Here is a 17,849-nt window from a genome sequence, read left to right as displayed (position 1 = left end):
GACTTTGGTAGCATGATTTAAACTATGCAGAGTAATCAAACCTTACTGCAAATTTAATAGGGCGAAGGGAGAAACAAACACAAGAAAGTTCATTGTTTAGGAAACCAGATACATCCGAATGAGACGTGTACTGTGGCGCTCCCAAAAGAATAGCTGAAAAGGGTTTCAGTGTGTGCAAGAACAGGGCAGAGGCGGTAGCTTCTTAAAGTCTAATGTTTAAATATTTCATCATCTGCCAGTTTGAGTGACTCTTGTTACAAGACTGGAGTTAAGTATTTGTGATAGACTGAAGTATTGCTAGAGGCCTTTGAAAGACGTTTTCATAAAAGTACCTTACTGATACATGAGATTAAACAATCTGCAAAAGGTGTTTGTATTTATCAAATGCTCAGATCTGTAACTCAAGCTGTGGCAGATGACTTAAAAAAACAACAGGGAGAACGGATCCAAATTCAGCAACAAAAAGAAATGCAGAAATTGTGTGGCTACGGATAAACCCTTGAAATGAAGGAAAGGGAGAGAAAACCTAACAAAGTCATCTCAGGGTCAGAGTGAAGTTGGCCAACAGGGCCCTCCATGTCACTTGTTAAAATTGGGGACTAATCCCAGTGTAAGAAGCTGCAATCTGTAGAGCAGGGCATCATCTGATATCTCAGCTTAATTAATTGTTTTACCTGTGGGGATGGTGACTCTCACAGCTGGGCAGAGGGCCAGGCTGAAGGTGCAGAGGCAGAAAATCCCCTCTGCAGTAAACTTGGTGCAATGTGGATTAAAGCGGGTCATGGTCCCCAGCGCTGCGGAGGGGACGCGGCTGCAGAAACACCTGCGTGAGCGAGACCTGCTCAGTCTCTGCTTCCTTTGCGTCGTTGCAATGTGAATCCCTGTCCTTCAGGAACTAGACTGACAGCAACAAATTCATTTCATATAGGATGACTGTGAGACTGTCAGTCTGTTCTGATGAGAATCAGAAGCTCTGGGTATCCTGTTACTGTCCTTCCAGCTAATTTATCTTTCAGTGATCTTTCTGCTACATGGCACAGGGCAGCAGGGGTAGCAAGAGCTACTAAAGTACATATTTCCGTAGAAACTATGTCCTGGCAGATGGTGAAAAACTGATGGTACACTTCTCATGAGTACAAAGAGTAGAGTTGTGATCCATCTAAACGAAGTGGCGTGGTCTTGAACTCCATTTACCAATGTGTTGCTTTCCCTCTGCTTCAGAAGGACATAAGGACATTTTCCCCCTTTGTGCAGAGTGGCAGCAGCAGGAGAGGGGAACACTCCTCCACCCTCCCTGCCTGGAGCACCCTGCCCTGGCACGGGGCAAGCGAGAGGGCCAGGCCCTCCCACCGCTTGAGCTCGGAGATCTGCAAAGGGAGGGTCCCAGATCTAGTCTGCAGTGATTGTGCAGGCAACTTAAGGAGCTAGAAAAAGCTTAAGGTTTGTTTGGAGCTTCTTTGCTATTTCCTTTTGCACTGCCTCTATTTCTTTTCTATATTACCTGAGTTTAAAGGATTTGTTTGTTTGCTTTAAGAAAACTGCATTTAAGTCATATTCAGGTGGAATGTGGCTTAGTAAATAAATGGTGCTACTAGGAAGAAAATTAAGATAGCTACTTGGTAAAAGCGAAATAAATCTGTCTGCACATGCACACTTGGCGGACTTGTATTTGCATAAGATATATGTCTATCCTGCAAAAAGATCTGAATTAAAAAGTTGGGAGCAAGCACTTTTAGATCATTCTGATCTCTATCTGTACTCTGTAGCTTAGGCTGTCTCTGATTCATAGCTATGAAAGTTTTGGGTGAACATTGCCTTTTGACTCTGCTCTCTTTATTTTCCTTTTCAATCCAAGTATCTTCTGATTCTAATAAACACTAGAAGAAATGTCCAGGCTTTTGAAGATATGTTTCTTATTGATATCAGTGAATCATGCTGAGATTACACAGAGTCAGAACTCTGAAGGTAAGACCAGAACTCCTGTATGAGGCATGTATTTTGTGTGGATGGAAAAAGCTATGTGGAGTAAAATAGATGCAGTACTCTAGTAACTAAGACCATATTCTCTGCTCTCTTGACTTCATGGAGCTATGCCAGCAAAGAATTTAACCAAGATTGCTTATTATTTAATAGCCTTTTATTTTCACTGTTCTTCTGTAAATACATTTAATCAAAACTGCACAAAGTGCTTATAAATGAATTATATGTGTACTATAGTTTCACTGCATACAATACATATATTTTTAACAAAATACATTAACACAGTTGAATGGTAAAACATTAAATCAACTTTTAGTAATGGGATAATCTTTTGCAGATTTGCCTCCGTTATTACACAAAGCTGTGGTTAGTATTTTTATTTGATCTCTCTACTAACATTTTATATTATAACCTAAAAATAATAATTTATTACATATATTTATCATTTTTTCCTTAGGAGGAAGTAATAACTGGGAAATATCTGAACGGTAATGTACTAAATGTTCCCATTTATGCTTATGAAAGGAATTAAAACTCAATATCTCATCATAACTTTTTATGTTCCATTTTTCCTGTGTAGCCCTCCTTGATATACTTCATTTTCAGAGGTAATGTATTACTCTCACCGTCTTGATTGTCGGTATTATCTTGCACTTCAGATATGATCTGTTTCATTTCCACAGAAATTGGAACATTATGGATAGAATGAAATTGGCACATATGATTACTTTGATTTAAATCTCCTGTGAGGAGTATTTCCCCTTAACAAGAGAAAAGCTGTTTTTCATGATAAAGCAAAAAACATGCATAGAATGAGGCTGAGAATAAATACCTGCTACAGTTTTCAAAAGTTTTGATAATTAACTTTGTTCATATGTTTCAGAATGGCTTGTTAAGGAAATTAGGTGCGGTTCCAGCTTTCTGTCCGTCTTCCTCTTTCATTCCTGCTCTATCCCCCATCCATCCCACTTCCTCCAGCTCCTGGTGACTTTTGAATTACTTGCTGATTTTGTTTAAATTTGAAAGAGCAATATAAACCTCAGAAGCAATTCCACTCCTACATATTTTGAGAGAATCAATGGCTATTTAAAGACAACACACTGAAATTAATGACTCTGCTGAGGGAAAGGCAGCAGACATTAGTCACTGTACTTTCTTTCTACAGGCAGATCAGAACAGGCATAACGGGGTGCCAGGAAGCACACCTATAGCTCCGGACTAGCCACAGCACAGCTTGTCTCATGCCTGGAGATGCTACTAATGGCAACATGTTGGAAAATTGAGATTATTGTGGGTGGTGGTGGAGTTAGATTAAAAAACCCGTAACTAATTCATTCCGTTCCTCATTGAACCACACGTTTTCATTGCATTAAATAGGTTGGCTATTAGTCTTGTTAGGCCAAAAAGCTGAATACTCCTATCATTATGGTGTTACTAACAATGTTTGCTTTTCTTATTCTTGCTTTGTCTTGTAATCTGCTATTGTACATGTTATGCTATTTTACTGGCATTTTTGGTCCTGTTTTCTGTTACAGTTCTAATGTCTGGACAGCAGATATGCTTACAAAAGTCATGACGTATTTTCATGCCCAGGAAGTTATGTTTACTCTTAGCAGCCTACAGGTTTGTGTCATTTAAAATGCATGACAATTCTTGTTTAAAAAGGAATTAAAAAAGCAGCCTATCTCTGTAGCCAAAACTAGGTTGTCAATAATAGAGATAACGAACAGATCTACAGTGTGGTAGAAGTAAGAAATAGGAATAGTTTTTTTAGTTTGTCTTTTTCCCCTGAGATTGCAGCAGAATGCAAGGCAGAAATAATGAGAGAGATCTTTTTGCTGCTTCTCTGATGGAAAGCAGAAATTAGGAGTTTTCAGGCTCAGCAATTGTTTCTGAATTGAGTGTATACACATCAGTATGTGTATTTCTCCACAAAATGGCAGGTTTCTCCCAGATTTTGACCATGGCTGTGGTTTGCACTGCTTCTGATGGAATGAGAGGCTCCAGAGCACCCTACAAAACGCATCCACCTTTTAAGGCTCCTCTGAAGTCTGTTTTTGTAAACTGGTAATGTGGAAGTGACATAGGAAAAAGTCATTGTTCTTTATCCCTGGTCAGTATGATTAGTTACGAGCTGGTTTAAGTGGAGCTGTAGCCTGCTAATCAAAACCTTCCCCCCTCCCTCCTCCCTACCTATGCTCTGAAAAAGGAAAGTGTCAAATGTGCAATCTCTGAGCCTCAGGCATTCCCAAAAGCCCATGGCCCTGCAGCTCTGCAACGCTCAAAACCTGTTCCCAAGCTCCATTTCACTGTCAGAGCTCATCCAGTCCTACAGGAGAGTAACGCTGCCTCTTCCCATTTGATTAGATTTATTGACACTTCACGACTGTAATCAGGCCTGGACCCCCTAGACAACAAGGACCTAACTATGTTAATATTTGTTGGTGGCAATGCAAGCTAAGCAAAGACAACAAAGAACAGTTTCAACTCGAATTCCAAACCAATTCTGAAATAATTCTGTCAGGAATTAGAAGGGATTTTACTCCAGTCTGGTGCTAATGAGCCTTACAGTGCTTTCTGTTCCAATGTTATAATTCCCCTTAGATTTTCAAAACAGGCATGAGATTGTTAACTTGTAGTGCAGTTTGATGTTGAGAGAGAATATTTTTGCCTTACGACCTGGTGCAGTGTTTTCCTCCCATCTAATTGCACATTTCCTTCCTTTTTTTAAGTAATAATAATATGCACATAGTACCTGATTTTTCTGAGCTCTTTAAAAGGTTCATTTTCACAGCTCTGCTGTGTGAAGCAGAAAAGCATTATTACTCTTGTTTTATGAAGTGAGAAACTGAGGCTTTTTTGTTAAATGGCTCACTGGAGAGGACTCTCTCATGGAGCCAAGAATAGGAATTAAAAATTATTGTCTTTCAAAATGACTTTCAGATAATTTTTGTTTACAGTGTGTGTTGAGTATAGTTATTCTAGTCGTTGACAACCCAGACAATACAGAAGCTAAGCATTTACCTCTCCTTATGTGGAGACTTTCAGGGAATAAAAGATGCCCCCAGTACAATAGTATGAGTTTTATGTATATTACGCATATTTTTCTATACTTCAGACGTCTGTAAAAAGTTACCTGAAGAGCCTTTTATACCAGCCTAGGCAACTGCTATTTGAATTGCAACAGCTTGATCAGCAGCAGTTCCGAACTGCAATGAAGTATCTCTTCAACAGCAGAAAGGACCATCTTGTAAGTCACTTTGCACTTGTGAAAAATAAAAGCTGCTGTCAATGGTTGAGATAAATGGGAAAGGGCCAGACTGGGGGTCTCGCAGTGCTCGCCATGCCGTTACTTAGCTGGCTTGGATTAGATTCCAGGAGCCCTTCTCCTTAGGTTGGACTTGTTTCATTTAATTCATGTCTTGAAGTTGGTGACCCATCTTAAAAGTCTCACTCAAAGTCAGTGAGTGCCAGCCAGGGAGGTTCCCTGCAGACGAGATCTCCACTGCAGGGGTGGGATCATAGCCTGATGTGTGAGAGCGCTTGGCATCTTCCCTGCCAGGAGGAAGGGCCTCCAGCATGGGTATCACTGAGGGGGTGGAGATTAATCTGGGAGAAAGGGAGAGTGTTTCCCCAGACACGGGAGGTGGCTGCCCAGAGCAAACACAGTATAATCCACTGTTCAAACAGTGGTGGTGCAGCTCCTGCTGCCAAAGCACATGGGATAGGTGCACAAGCACACACTGTGAGCCAGAGCAGTAGAGCATAAGCCCTTTCAATAAACTGTAAATTTAGTCTTCGCAAACAGCACACCCAGTTCTTCCAGGACTGATAATATTGCATGAACTATCCGTGCTGAACAGGCTGTCCCATACATGTCGACTTGTGAGATGGAGCAACCTAATAATTCATCCCCAGCCAGGGTGACTTTATTCCCTGTGCTTGGCTCTCTGATGTTGTTCCATCTTCTGGAGCAGGTGCTTGTAGTAACGGCTCCAACAGCTGCAAGAAATACTGCATGGGAAAAAGTCTATTCTAGAGATGTCTACGTATTGAATTATGTATGAAATAATAACCCTCCAATATCCTTTAATTTTCCAAGTAGCTAACTCGTTCATGAGAGCACACACTATAACTTCAGTCATTTGGGTTATTTTTCTGTTCTTAATTTTGGTTTTGTCAAAAGATTCAAGCTGGTCTCTGGCCAATGCCAGAAAGGAATTATCTGAAGTAATGTAACCAGGCAATATTTTGCACCATATTGTTTGTAGAGCGCTTTCTGATAGGCCTCAAAATGACCAATATGTTGAATTCATCAAAGAGACTTTCTTTTAACCCTTTGTTGCTTGCAGGAAATAGGAAATATTATTCTTGATTGGGACAAGACTAGAGAGAGACTTTTTCAAAGCCCAGGAGTAAACAGGACTTTGTTCCTTATAACACTGGATAAATGCTTTCTGGCTCTGAGTGCTTCGGACTGTGTGGATATCCTAAGCCAGGTTTTGCATGTGTCAGCAGCAAACTATCTCCAACCTGATGTCATTGGGAGCCTCCCAAAGGTTCTGCAGGAGGGTGCTTTCAGAAACTTGTAAGCCATTTATTTTCCAGACACAATTAATACTATGTAGCAGTTGCTTATTGTATATACTTGTGGTTACTATATGGTCTCCGTCTATTTTCCAGATAGGGCTTTCTGCTTATGTGTTGCTGTTTCTAAAAACATTTGTCTGTGTGTCATTTTAAAAAATAGTTAACTCATTAGTGAACTAATACGCCCTTGTATCACTTAGATCAACAGTATTCAAAGACCTCTATGACAAAACCTCGGCAAATACCCAGAGAGCTCTGTATGGCTGGATGAAGCAGATTCTACAAGAATCTTGTAACATGAGTGGTATGTTATGTACAAAGTATTTCCGTCTTGCTTCTCATAAGAGGAAAAACAGTCAGCAAAAGGCCTGTCCATTGTATTGAATTCTTTCCCAAATTTGACACAGGTCTGCTTAAAGGAAGCTGCCTTGAATACCTTTGCTCCAGAGTATGGTAAATGTAATATATTTGTTATTCATGGCAAATAATTCTCCAAAGATGCTTGTTCTTCACCTCTTCTCCATAGAGCTATACACAAAATCTCTGTACTCGAGTCCTTTTTCTAAGACTTTTAATAGGATACAGTTGTCAAGTACTCTGCACAAGCATGTTGCTCACTTCTGAACTCCTATTCAGACTGTAAAAACAGATCTGTCTCAGAATATACATTAGTCAATGCACTGTTTAAAAACACAAAAGAAATGCAGGATGTTGTGAAAGTTCTACTGCACATGGCACTGACTCGTTCAGAAAAGGGACGAGATAAAAGCAAAGGTAATTAATTCTGATTTTATGCATTTTATCACATCTGTTTGCCTTGTTAATATGTCTTTAACAGATGTGCCACAGCTGGGACAGTGCAGAACAGGCTCCACGAGGGGGCTGTAAAGCGGCAGCGGCACTGATGCACCAGAGCCAGTGCTTGGATTTCACTGAACATCCCAGCAGTGCTGCCGTGGGAGCATTTTAGACTTTTAGATGTGTATGTTCTTCCTCTTTCTCTGGAAATCAAAGACAAAATGCCCACTTGCTTCAGTAGAGCAAAGTTTGGCTCCCGGGGCTTCCGCTATTTCAAAACATCAGAGTAACCCATTAAGTTGTCGAGAGGAAGTTCATGATGCTGCTATGAGGTGATGTTACTGCCCGTGTATTACTGGGGGAGCGAAGATGCAGAACTTGCCTGGTGATACTCAGCAGTCCTGGGAAAATCCCACAGCATCAGACAACTTGGGTTGTGTCTGAAACATTAGTGAACGCTCAGTTTGTAAAAGATCACCCAGCTCAGGAGGGACTGAGAATTACCTTGCCTGTCTTAGGTCCTGGTTGCTGCTTCAGATGCAAAGCAGTGCAGATATGGTGAATCCACTCCTGAAGGCATCAGGTGTGGACTGATTACCAGCTAGTTCTGGTAGTATGGGTTGCAGAACCCATCAGGCCTGAGCAGGCACAGCTGGACTGCTACCAACATCCAGGTTGGCAAGTCTAAAGCTCACTCAGGTACTTATCTGCACGTCACAGGTCACAGCATGGAGTGCGGGACAACAGAAGAGTCCTGCAACGGTCTGATTTATTCACTTTGACTGTATATGTGGGTAGCGGTGGGACCACCTGGGAAAGGGATCAGCCCTCTGCAGAAGCAGCATCTTCCTCACTGAAGCTCAGCAGAAAAGAAACTTGAAAGCAGCCTCATATTTGTGGTGCTTACGGGGCCACCTCCCAAGCATGTCTGCTGGTTTTGGTGACAGAGAGCTGTGGTGCCTGCAGAAATGCAGAGAGCTTTTCCATCATCCTGCGTCCCCCTGCAGCGTCGGGCAGGCCCTGTAGCTGGGTCACTGGGTGAGCAGGAGATGACATGTGGCTTCGTGTCTTAAGGGTCGAACCTTTCAAGAAATTTCTTTGCCATTCAGCCAATTCTCACAAGTTCCACATTAAAAATGCTGAGATATTCAGAGATGAAGCATGCTGGCAGCCCTTGCAAAAACAGGAGGCTGTAACTTTGAATTTTTTACCCTATTTTAAAATAACAAAACAGTTTTTGGGGATCATGGCTACCATGGTTGGTAACTGCAAGTCTATTCTGCTAAAGGCCGCAGTCAACATCCTTAAATTGTGCTAGTTTTTGTTTAACTCTTCTATCATATCTTTCAACTTGCTTAAATATCCTGGTAATGGGAGATAATTTCACTTAAAAAAACAGAGGCCTGACAGACAGGTCTGCTGGGAGCATCGTTTTGTCTTGGCTAAGGAGCCTAGATCTGTGTTTTCAGAAAAATCTCTTACTAAATTAGGTTCTTCAGCTTCTGATATTTATAGGCTGTTTTTCTTCAGATACTGAAAACTCTTCAAAGTGCACTGATGATTTTATTTCAACAGAGCTGTGAGTATCAGCACTGCTGAGGAATATGTTCAGAGGTATCACACCTTGAGCTATCCAAATTATAACGCCTTGGAGAAAACACTGTCTTTGTGGCTTAAAGTACCCACCTGGTCCATAACTACTTTATTCTCTGGAATATTTGGATCTTGATTTAATTTTCAGTCCTTGGGAGAATGTTACTAAATTAATGTAATTTTTTAACTGTTATGCAGCATTTTGTATTTTTTGCCAACCTATTTCCATGTAGGTATATGATTTTTCATTTTCTTCATTATTGCTATTGCATATTGCTGAAATAAGTGGTATCATCAATAATAATATATGAGATGTATAAAGTGTTACAAAGTATCGTGCCTTCCTGGTGTTCTTAAATAATATATTTGATTAAGAGGACTGAATTTAAAATACGCTGCTTCATATTTAATGCTATTGGTTTAATTTTTCCTGTCCTATACTTTATCTATTTTCTATTTTGACAACATAAAATATTCATCATTTTCACGTGATAAAATTTGAGACATTTGAAACACTATTTCATTTTTATTAAAAAAATGTATGGCCTCATAAAAACGTGGTGCTAAAATCTAGCTAATGCAGAGAACCTGCATTCTCTGCTAAGGGTTTTTCTGATTTGCAGATTTTTTTTTTAAATTATTTTCCAATAACAATATACTGGGTACAATATATTTGAAAAATAATTACTTTCTTAACACTGTAGTGAGTATTTATTTGTACAAAACAGATTTCAATGAATCGACTTCTTGGGTCAGTGCAGAAAACTTATGGATTTTGGGAAGATACATGGTCCATTTCCCATTAGAAGAAATTCTGAAAATTAATCTCAATGAAGTAAGTAAGAAAATGTGGTCGGATATATCATTGTCAAGTGATGTCAGCTACAAACAATATGAACACAAATGCAAACTTAAACATGAAAAAGAAGTTTATATATTTTAATGACTTAAATATAAAGTGCATCCAAATCCATAGTCAACCAAATATTCCGCTCTTTTTGGAATTTGAAAATGTCCATGAATATTAATACGTAATTATTTATCTGTGTCAGACTTTTCTGACTTGTAGTAAAAGACAGGGACCGATGATAGAAGACTCAAATTATTTGACAGTTTGACAGAGAATTGCTCACTCAGCTTTGCCTTCAAAAATACTCTAACCAAATTCCTTTCTTTATAACATTAATGGAGTCAATTAATTTAGAGTGTCAAACAGATATTTTATTGCATGTAATTGTTTCATAATCCTGATGCATGATTTTGTTTGTACTGGTCAGATAAAACTATTCATTAGCTATGACAATGCAACAAAGCAGTTGGACACAGTGTATGATATCACACCAGAGCTTGCACAAGCTTTCCTGGAAAGAATAAACTCCTCGGGATTTGATATGAGAAACACTTCAACTATGTACAGGCAAGACTGCTTTTCTTTTTCTTTTATGGCTGTGTATGGAGAGAACGAATAAGTAAGGAGAAAAGAGAGGAGCAGTTAGTAGCTGATGAAATTGTTGATGTGGCATAGCTGTTTCCTTCCAGCAGAAAAATCCAGGCTGAAGCCCAACCCTAGTTATCAAGAGTGAAGAATTGCTACTTTATGAATTTTTGGAGGTGTGCCTAATTAGCTAATGCTTTGTCTCCTGCTTCGCAGTGAGTTGTCGCCGTAGTAGGAGGACTACAGCAGGATCTGGGGGATCCAATCAAACCCCATCACACTGCACAGTACAGCAATAAAATAAATTGGGATAGTGGAGCATGAGTTGCCTTGACTGTTTGAATCACAAAGATGGAGGTGTTTTGTGCGAATCATGTTCCAGTTAGGATTGAACGAGGAAGTCTTAGCTCACACCAGCCAGGACTGCAAGTGGGTTTTAATTGGCATGGGTGTCACCAAAGAGGTCACAAAGCAAAGAGGTATAAAGCTCGTCCTGCTGTCCTCTTTGCGTCCTGCAGGGTAGCAGTGAGCCACGTTTACATGTGACTGTTAGGTGTGTAAGCAGGAAATGGCATTTTCAGGGCTGTCAAATTAGCACTAAACTTACTTTAACAGTAATAAAAACCAAGATAAACTGCTCTTACTCATAAATACGCAGCGAGCGTGAGCTACCTGCAAGAAAGTGCTGTACTCCACATTTACATTTACACTGTTGTATAAATGGATGTATTTAGTGCCAAGACACCACTGTGTGAAGTTATTTGTAGTCTCCTTGGGGGATACCTTGGAGTTTTAAACTAATGGAGAATATGCTTTATGGCTTCAGAGCTCCTGTCATTATTGCAGTGTAACTCACTTCCATGAAGTATGCTGGTTGTCGGAGATCTAAGCGAGAGAAGAATTGTGCCCACACTCTAAATTTTTATGTCAGAAATCTTAAAAATTATTTTACCACTCATGAGGTGTGCCACAGTCTCACAGATGAGAGAAATGTCATGCTCCATATTCCTTAATATATTCCATTTTTACAACACACTTATTTTATATTACTCATTTTAACCATACTGATGATTTAAATGCACTTTTAAGAAGTAGTATTATTCATTGCTGCTAATCCCAAAGGAGATGAAGAACTCTTGGTGGCTATGCAATAATACATCAGAAGGTAATTATTTGTTATAAAGATGCAGTTATAGGTGTTTCTTTGATTTGCATATTAGTTTGATGATACCGCATGAATCCAGACAGGCTGCTGAAGCAGTATTTTGTTATATTGCTAAGCAGGTTGTTTTTGAGGGACAAGAGGAACGAAAAGCTAAGCCTTTCTGTGCTGCAGAATTTTACTGAGTGTGTGATAGTGCTGCAGCGTTGTCTGCTGTTGGTTTAGTTCTCATCGGGACTTTATTGCCTAGACTCCTTGTTGCCTAGACTCCGTAGGCCTGCATGATTGAACTGCTAAAAAACAGAGGCTGTAGCAGGAAAGATGGGCTTTGTAGGTTCTTGTCCTGTGTAAATTATGACAGCAAAGGCTAGTTGTTTACAGTGACAGGAGATTGTTTCAGGCTTCCTACAAACAAATTCACCACCATCACTATGAAATTTAAAGTCCAGAGAGAGCGAAGCACAGCTCAGGCCTCCTTTGCAGGGCTGTAGGTAATGGCAGCAGTAAGCACAAGGCCCGAGTCAGAAGGCCACCTACAGCAGGTGCTTGGTGGTATGACTGCTTCTCTCCACCAACTATGGTGGTGGTTGTGCTTTACAGAGGTTAATGGAAATGCTGACTTTAGTATTGCAGCACAGGTACTGTGGAGGAAAATGAGCTCCGCGTCTGGTTCACAGCACTGCCTTGCAAACCGCTGTGCTGGCACGAGTAAGACCGTGAGCCTCGGCGCGTTTTCTCCTAGCCAGTGTTGAGCTGGACGGGTCTCCATCCATCGGCCAGTCGTATGTTTGATGTGAAGTACAGCAGGCTTTATTTAAACCTGAAATGATAAAGAGACCATGTGATGCTCTAGCTGCTGCTCTGACACACAAATGACTTATGTTGCCTGTGAAATCCAAGCAGGGTTTAGAGTTCAAAACATCCAATCAATCCAGACAAAAGCCCAGCAAGCCACTTCTAGAGACTTATTTAGCCCTCCAACCTTTTCAAAGCAGAGATTATGCTGCAAATTCTGCGAAGGGGAATGGAGTTGTTAGCTGGGAAAATCCATCCGTGGTCAAATAGAACCAAGAAAGTTAAATTTTTGACAGCACAAGCAATCTGGGTAGAGTTCAGCTCAATACAGAGAACAGTGCAAATGTCTCATACCCCAGTTTCAGGCCACGTGGAGTTTTAAAGATTGCAGTTTCAGGCGCTAGTGACAGACAGAAATGACTCAAGTTTTGAGTACAAGTAGGGTATACCATAAAATATTTCAGTTTCCTGAGAATGACACCTTGTATGTCAGAAGTTAGCTAATGTATTTTCTTCTGTATAGGCTAGGTTTATTAGTTTGCTTTTATGATGACATGGAACAGATGGATGCTGCTGTGGCCCGGGCTTTACTTCATCAAATGATTAAATGCAATCAATTGAGAGGTTTCCAGGCTGAGGTTCAGAAGGTGGGTACAATGCTCGTTCTTCTTGCCTAACATAATCCTGAAAATGGAGGAGGAGGGACTTTATTCTTGAATTTGGAAAGAAAAGAGTGAAAAATGACTGGAATCTAAGAAATAAGTGGATCGTAAAATGCAAAGAATAAAAGCCCTTTTTAACAGTGATCATTCTTTTCTCATTTTTCCTCCCATTCTGTATTCTTTTGACAACTGTGGTTCTATTTTTATAAAGTGTGTGGTCACTAAATGTTTGCCAATGCCTATTCCAGACACTCCAGTTAAAGTTTTAGGTAATAATGAAAATTGGTCTTGGCAGTTTTTTATTTCCCATCTGCTTTTTTTCTTTACTTCAGCTCAAATCTCAACTCCTGAACATTGCCTTGCAAAACCAGACATTGAATGATATCCTTGGATCTCTGTCAGATGCTGTGGTTGGACTAACTTCAAGTCAGCTGGCATCTTTGTCACCTGAAGCGGTGCATAATGCTATCGCAACATTAAACCAAGTCTCTGGGTGGGCAAAAAGCCAAGTTATGATATTATCTAGTAAATACCTCTCTTATGAAAAGGTACCTCTGATAACAGCTTTCCTACCTTCTGTTTTTAAAAGTGTTTTGTTTTTTTTTTTTCTCAGTGATACCATAGATTTTTAGGAGTTTAGTATAAGACTCCTTTTTAATACCATTAGTGGTCTGAAAATTTTGTTTAAATCAAATAAAAACATCCAAGACAGTATGTCTTGAAGTAATTCTCTAGTAACAGAGAGAATGACTATTTGTATTTGGCAGTTGTAGATATTATTTTGCCTATATCACTGCCCTAAGCAGAATTTGCATGATCTGAGATCCCAAACTATATACTCAAGTATACTGTAATGAAGGAATCAGGTCCTCTCTGAAGTTTCTAAAAAAGGCACCTCTGAGAAAATTGTCACATTTGTTCCCTGGACAGTCTTGTCTGAATTGAAAGAAATCTGAAGAAAGTACTGCATCCCCAGGCAAGAAATGTATTAAGTATTCAACAATAATAGTTTTGATTTGTTTATTAACTTTTGCTTTTAAATATATCTGCTGTTCACAAGCCATAAAACTTTCTGGGTTTTTTGTGCTGTTATCTCTGCAGGTTTTATCATTTTATAACATTAGTCAAATGGGCGTGTTGGTAACTGGCATTAGCACCCAGTCATTCTACAGCATGAACCCAAAAGAGCTTTCTCAGATTATTCGAGGCACAACGTCCCAGTACTTATCTGACTTATCGCCTGCACAACAGCAAGGGATCCTCAGGAAGGTGATTATAAACTCGAGTGTGTAGCAGGGTCTCTCTGTACAAGAGCACAACAACCAGATATGCAGATCATGATTTAAAATGTTGTCACCAAGGTGTGTGTTTTAGTTCAATGGTTAGTATTTCCAGTGTTTTTTCTGAACACCAAGTATATTTTGAAAGCTGTCTCTTGCTTAGTCCTGTGGCATTTTTAATACCGACATGTTTTTCCTTTATCCTCTTAAGGGAAATATTACACAGAATAGAAAGAATGACAAATCCTGTAAATCTAAGCATCGGTTCTGAAATACCATGTATTTATCTGTTCCTCTTTTTAGATAGCTTTATCTGGAGATTTTTCTTCATCAGTCAAAGATATACAAGGAAGCTTCTTTAAAGAAATACCTCTTTCTGATTTATGGAAGCAGACTGGATATAATTCTTCAATGATGAAAGAAAAAGAACTAAGAAGAAGCCAGGTAAAAATTATTGTGCAGTTCCCATTCCACTGCAATGTAGTATGACGGGAGAATAGGAAAAGTGTTGTAATACAGATGTGTTCAAGGAACATAGATAAAAGGAAGGAACTGCCCCAAATATATCTTGACCTAAACAACCAGAGGTCACTTAGAGCCTAGGCAGCATTATGAGACAATGTTACAGAAAGGGAGGCATTAATGTGCTGAGTTTAAAAGCCTTAAAGATTCTGCCACATAAATTTTCTCTTTCCAGTACTGTATACTAGACATTTGCATGTACAGTCAGCCCTTTGGCTCTGCCCAGAGAGGTGCAAGATTGGACCAGATGATCTCCAGAGGTCCTTTCAAACCTAGATTATTCTGTGGTTGTGTGCCCTGAACATGTTTAACATCATCCTGTAGTGCCAGTCAGTGATGTCTTGTCTTGTGACGAAGAAATTCAGCCCTGGATCCCAAACCTTTTGCTTGGCCAAACTGGACCATAGAAATGCCTTTAGAGTACGCAAGAGAGTTAAGCATACAAAAACCTTGCAGTAGTTATTGCGTCTTGCAACTGAATTACCTAAGCTTAACTTTAAATATGGTGGGTTTTATTTCAGGCTTTGTATCTGTATGAATTACTGTCCAAGAAAAACTATCCTGTTGACCTTCTAAGGTATGGATAATAGTCTCTACTGAAATGCAGTTTAAGTCTAGTTTTGTCATGAGAGTGACTTTGAGGTAAACATAAACACTATGTGGTACTATGTGTACAATCTTATGTTTATTCATTCCTTGGTACCACAGGATAATTCACCTTCCTTGTTAAAAAGGGTCTCCAAATCTAACATCAGGATCAAAGCATTGCAGAGGTTTTGGTATTTTAAGGCTCAGTCAATACTTTTCAATTTGATTACATTTTTACTTTCAATAGCCTTTCAGTTACAAGAAATGGGAAAGTGAGGTGGTCAAGAAACTGTATCTTAGGACATGGTTGTGGGGAATAAGGACTAGATTCTGCTTAAATATTCCAAAGATTGAACTTTGCTTTTCCTATCAGCACAGGACAGCTTGTGAAAGGAGTAACTTGTCAAGTCATTGAAACTATGGGCACAGACATTTTTTTAAACAATTTTAAATTATTTGAAAACAATCTTCACCTGCTTTCTCCATATCAGGTAAAACCAAAAAAAGACTTTGTGTACATAAACATACTACCCAATATCCAAACTGTAGGTTAATTAGAATTTGGTTAATTCTATTCTCATTTTTTTCAAAATCTTGTATGTGTGAACTTGTCTGTTAACATAGTTCATTTAAAACTTTTATGTGTGAATTTGTCTGTTATTATACTTCATTTTGACAATTTCCTTTGTCACTTACAAATTGCACAAAATTTCTGCAGCCCTTCTAACTTTCTAATTCATGAGTAATCTGTTTGGAAATATACCCGAGTTTCAAAAACATACAAATGCTCTCATGCACTCAAATACAGGATGTCTCATCTCTGATGTCTACAAAGAGAAAACTATAAACTCCTTTAAAAAAGCCAAACAAAAATGCTCTCTGAAGATAATATGCAGAGTTTTATATATACTAATATATAAGCTGTAATAAACAAACAGTATTTTCATTCTTCCTCAAAATTTCTAAATGTCTAAGATCTTAAATTTTTGTTGCTTTTAGGTTAATTGTTTGGCTTGGAAGTTTTGGAAAGTCTCCAATGCATCTATTCCTCCCTTCCTCATTTTGGTGCTTCCGTAAGTTACATCTCCCTACATCTTAAGTTACCGCACTCATAGCAGTACATTCAGAGTAGTCCTTCTGTGCACTTTTTTAATAACCTCTTCAGTCCTAAGAAAACTGATGATTCAAACAGATGGTAATTTATAAAAAGTGGTCACTGACTGTAGCCAAAATCTGTGTCAAGTGAAAGCTGGTGATACCTGACGTCTTTTAGTATAGCCCATTTTTGTCACAGTTGTGGATCCCTTTGCATCCTTGAAATCAGTCCTCCTTAAAGCGCACTGTGCGCAGACTGAATCACAGTGCACTGCTGTGGCAGCAATGAAGATGCTTGTAATGTTGCTGCTTATACTGTTGCTGATGTCTGCTAAGATAAAGGGGTTAATTCGTAGAATCATAGAATCTTTGGGTTGGAAGGGACCTTTAAAGGCCATCTAGTCCAACGCCTCTGCAACGAGCAAGGACATCTTCAACTCGAGCAGGCTGCTGCTCAGAGCCCCGTCCAACCTGACCTTGAATGTTCCCAGGGATGGGGCATCTCTGGGCAACCTGGGCCAGTGTTTCACCACCCTCATTGTGAAAAACTTCTTCCTTATATCTAGTCTAAATCTACCCTCTTTCAGTTTAAAACCTTTACCCCTTGTCCTATCACTACAGGTCCTGCTAAAACGTCTGTCTCCATCTTTCTTATAAGCCCCCTTTAAGTACTGGAAGGCTGCAGTGAGGTCTCCCTGGAGCCTTCTCTTCTCCAGGCTGAACAACCCCAACTCTCTCAGCCTGTCCTCATAGGAGAGGTGTTCCATCCCTCTGATCATTTTGGTGGCCTCCTCTGGACCCACTCCAACAGGTCCATGTCTTTCCTGTGCTGAGGGCTCCAGAGCTGGATGCAGTACTCCAGGTGGGGGTCTCACGAGAGCAGAGTAGAGGGGCAAAACCCCCTCCCTTGACCTGCTGGCCATGCTTCTTGTGATGCAGCCCAGGCTATGGTTGGCCTTCTGGGCTGTGAGTGCACATTGCCAGCTCATGTCCAGCTTTTCATCCACCAGCACCCCCAAGTCCTCCTCAGCAGGGCTGCTCTCAAGCCCTTCATCCCTCAGCCTGTATTGGTCCCGGGGGTTGCCCTGACCCAGGTGCAGGACCTTGCACTTGGCCTTGTTGAACCTCATGAGGTTCACACAGGCCCATTCCTCAAGCTTATACAGGTCCCTCTGGATGGCATCCCATCCCTCAGGTGTGTCAACTGCACCACTCAGCTTGGTGTCATCTGCAAACTTGCTGAGGGTGCACTTGATCCCACTGTCTGTGTCATTGATGAAGATAGATATTAAATGGTACTGGTCCCAGTACGGACCCCTGAGGGACACTGCTCATCAGTGATCTCCATC

General features: G+C 40.0%; 1 protein-coding gene across 1 annotated transcript in view; it reads left to right on the top strand.

The window, feature by feature from the left end:
• Positions 1 to 1,886: 1,886 nt before the first annotated feature.
• The window catches only part of OTOA (otoancorin), a gene marked incomplete at its 5' end in the record, with an annotated part of 36,123 nt that continues 20,160 nt past the window's right edge, over positions 1,887 to 17,849 (top strand). The window contains 17 exons of the mRNA XM_082006651.1: positions 1,887 to 1,965; positions 2,318 to 2,346; positions 2,438 to 2,468; positions 2,561 to 2,588; positions 3,516 to 3,603; positions 5,099 to 5,230; positions 6,333 to 6,568; positions 6,771 to 6,874; positions 9,690 to 9,796; positions 10,239 to 10,378; positions 12,877 to 13,000; positions 13,348 to 13,563; positions 14,117 to 14,284; positions 14,599 to 14,739; positions 15,339 to 15,394; positions 15,779 to 15,896; positions 16,405 to 16,478. Coding sequence (XP_081862777.1) covers positions 1,887 to 1,965; positions 2,318 to 2,346; positions 2,438 to 2,468; positions 2,561 to 2,588; positions 3,516 to 3,603; positions 5,099 to 5,230; positions 6,333 to 6,568; positions 6,771 to 6,874; positions 9,690 to 9,796; positions 10,239 to 10,378; positions 12,877 to 13,000; positions 13,348 to 13,563; positions 14,117 to 14,284; positions 14,599 to 14,739; positions 15,339 to 15,394; positions 15,779 to 15,896; positions 16,405 to 16,478 — 1,871 coding nt within the window. The remainder of the gene's footprint in view (positions 1,966 to 2,317; positions 2,347 to 2,437; positions 2,469 to 2,560; positions 2,589 to 3,515; positions 3,604 to 5,098; positions 5,231 to 6,332; positions 6,569 to 6,770; positions 6,875 to 9,689; positions 9,797 to 10,238; positions 10,379 to 12,876; positions 13,001 to 13,347; positions 13,564 to 14,116; positions 14,285 to 14,598; positions 14,740 to 15,338; positions 15,395 to 15,778; positions 15,897 to 16,404; positions 16,479 to 17,849) is intronic.

This window comes from Phaethon aethereus (assembly GCF_964289735.1).
Source record: "Phaethon aethereus genome assembly, chromosome: 15".
NCBI lineage: Eukaryota > Metazoa > Chordata > Aves > Phaethontiformes > Phaethontidae > Phaethon > Phaethon aethereus.
The sequence above is the reverse complement of the archived record's forward strand: the minus strand, read 5'-3'. Positions and strand labels throughout refer to the sequence as shown.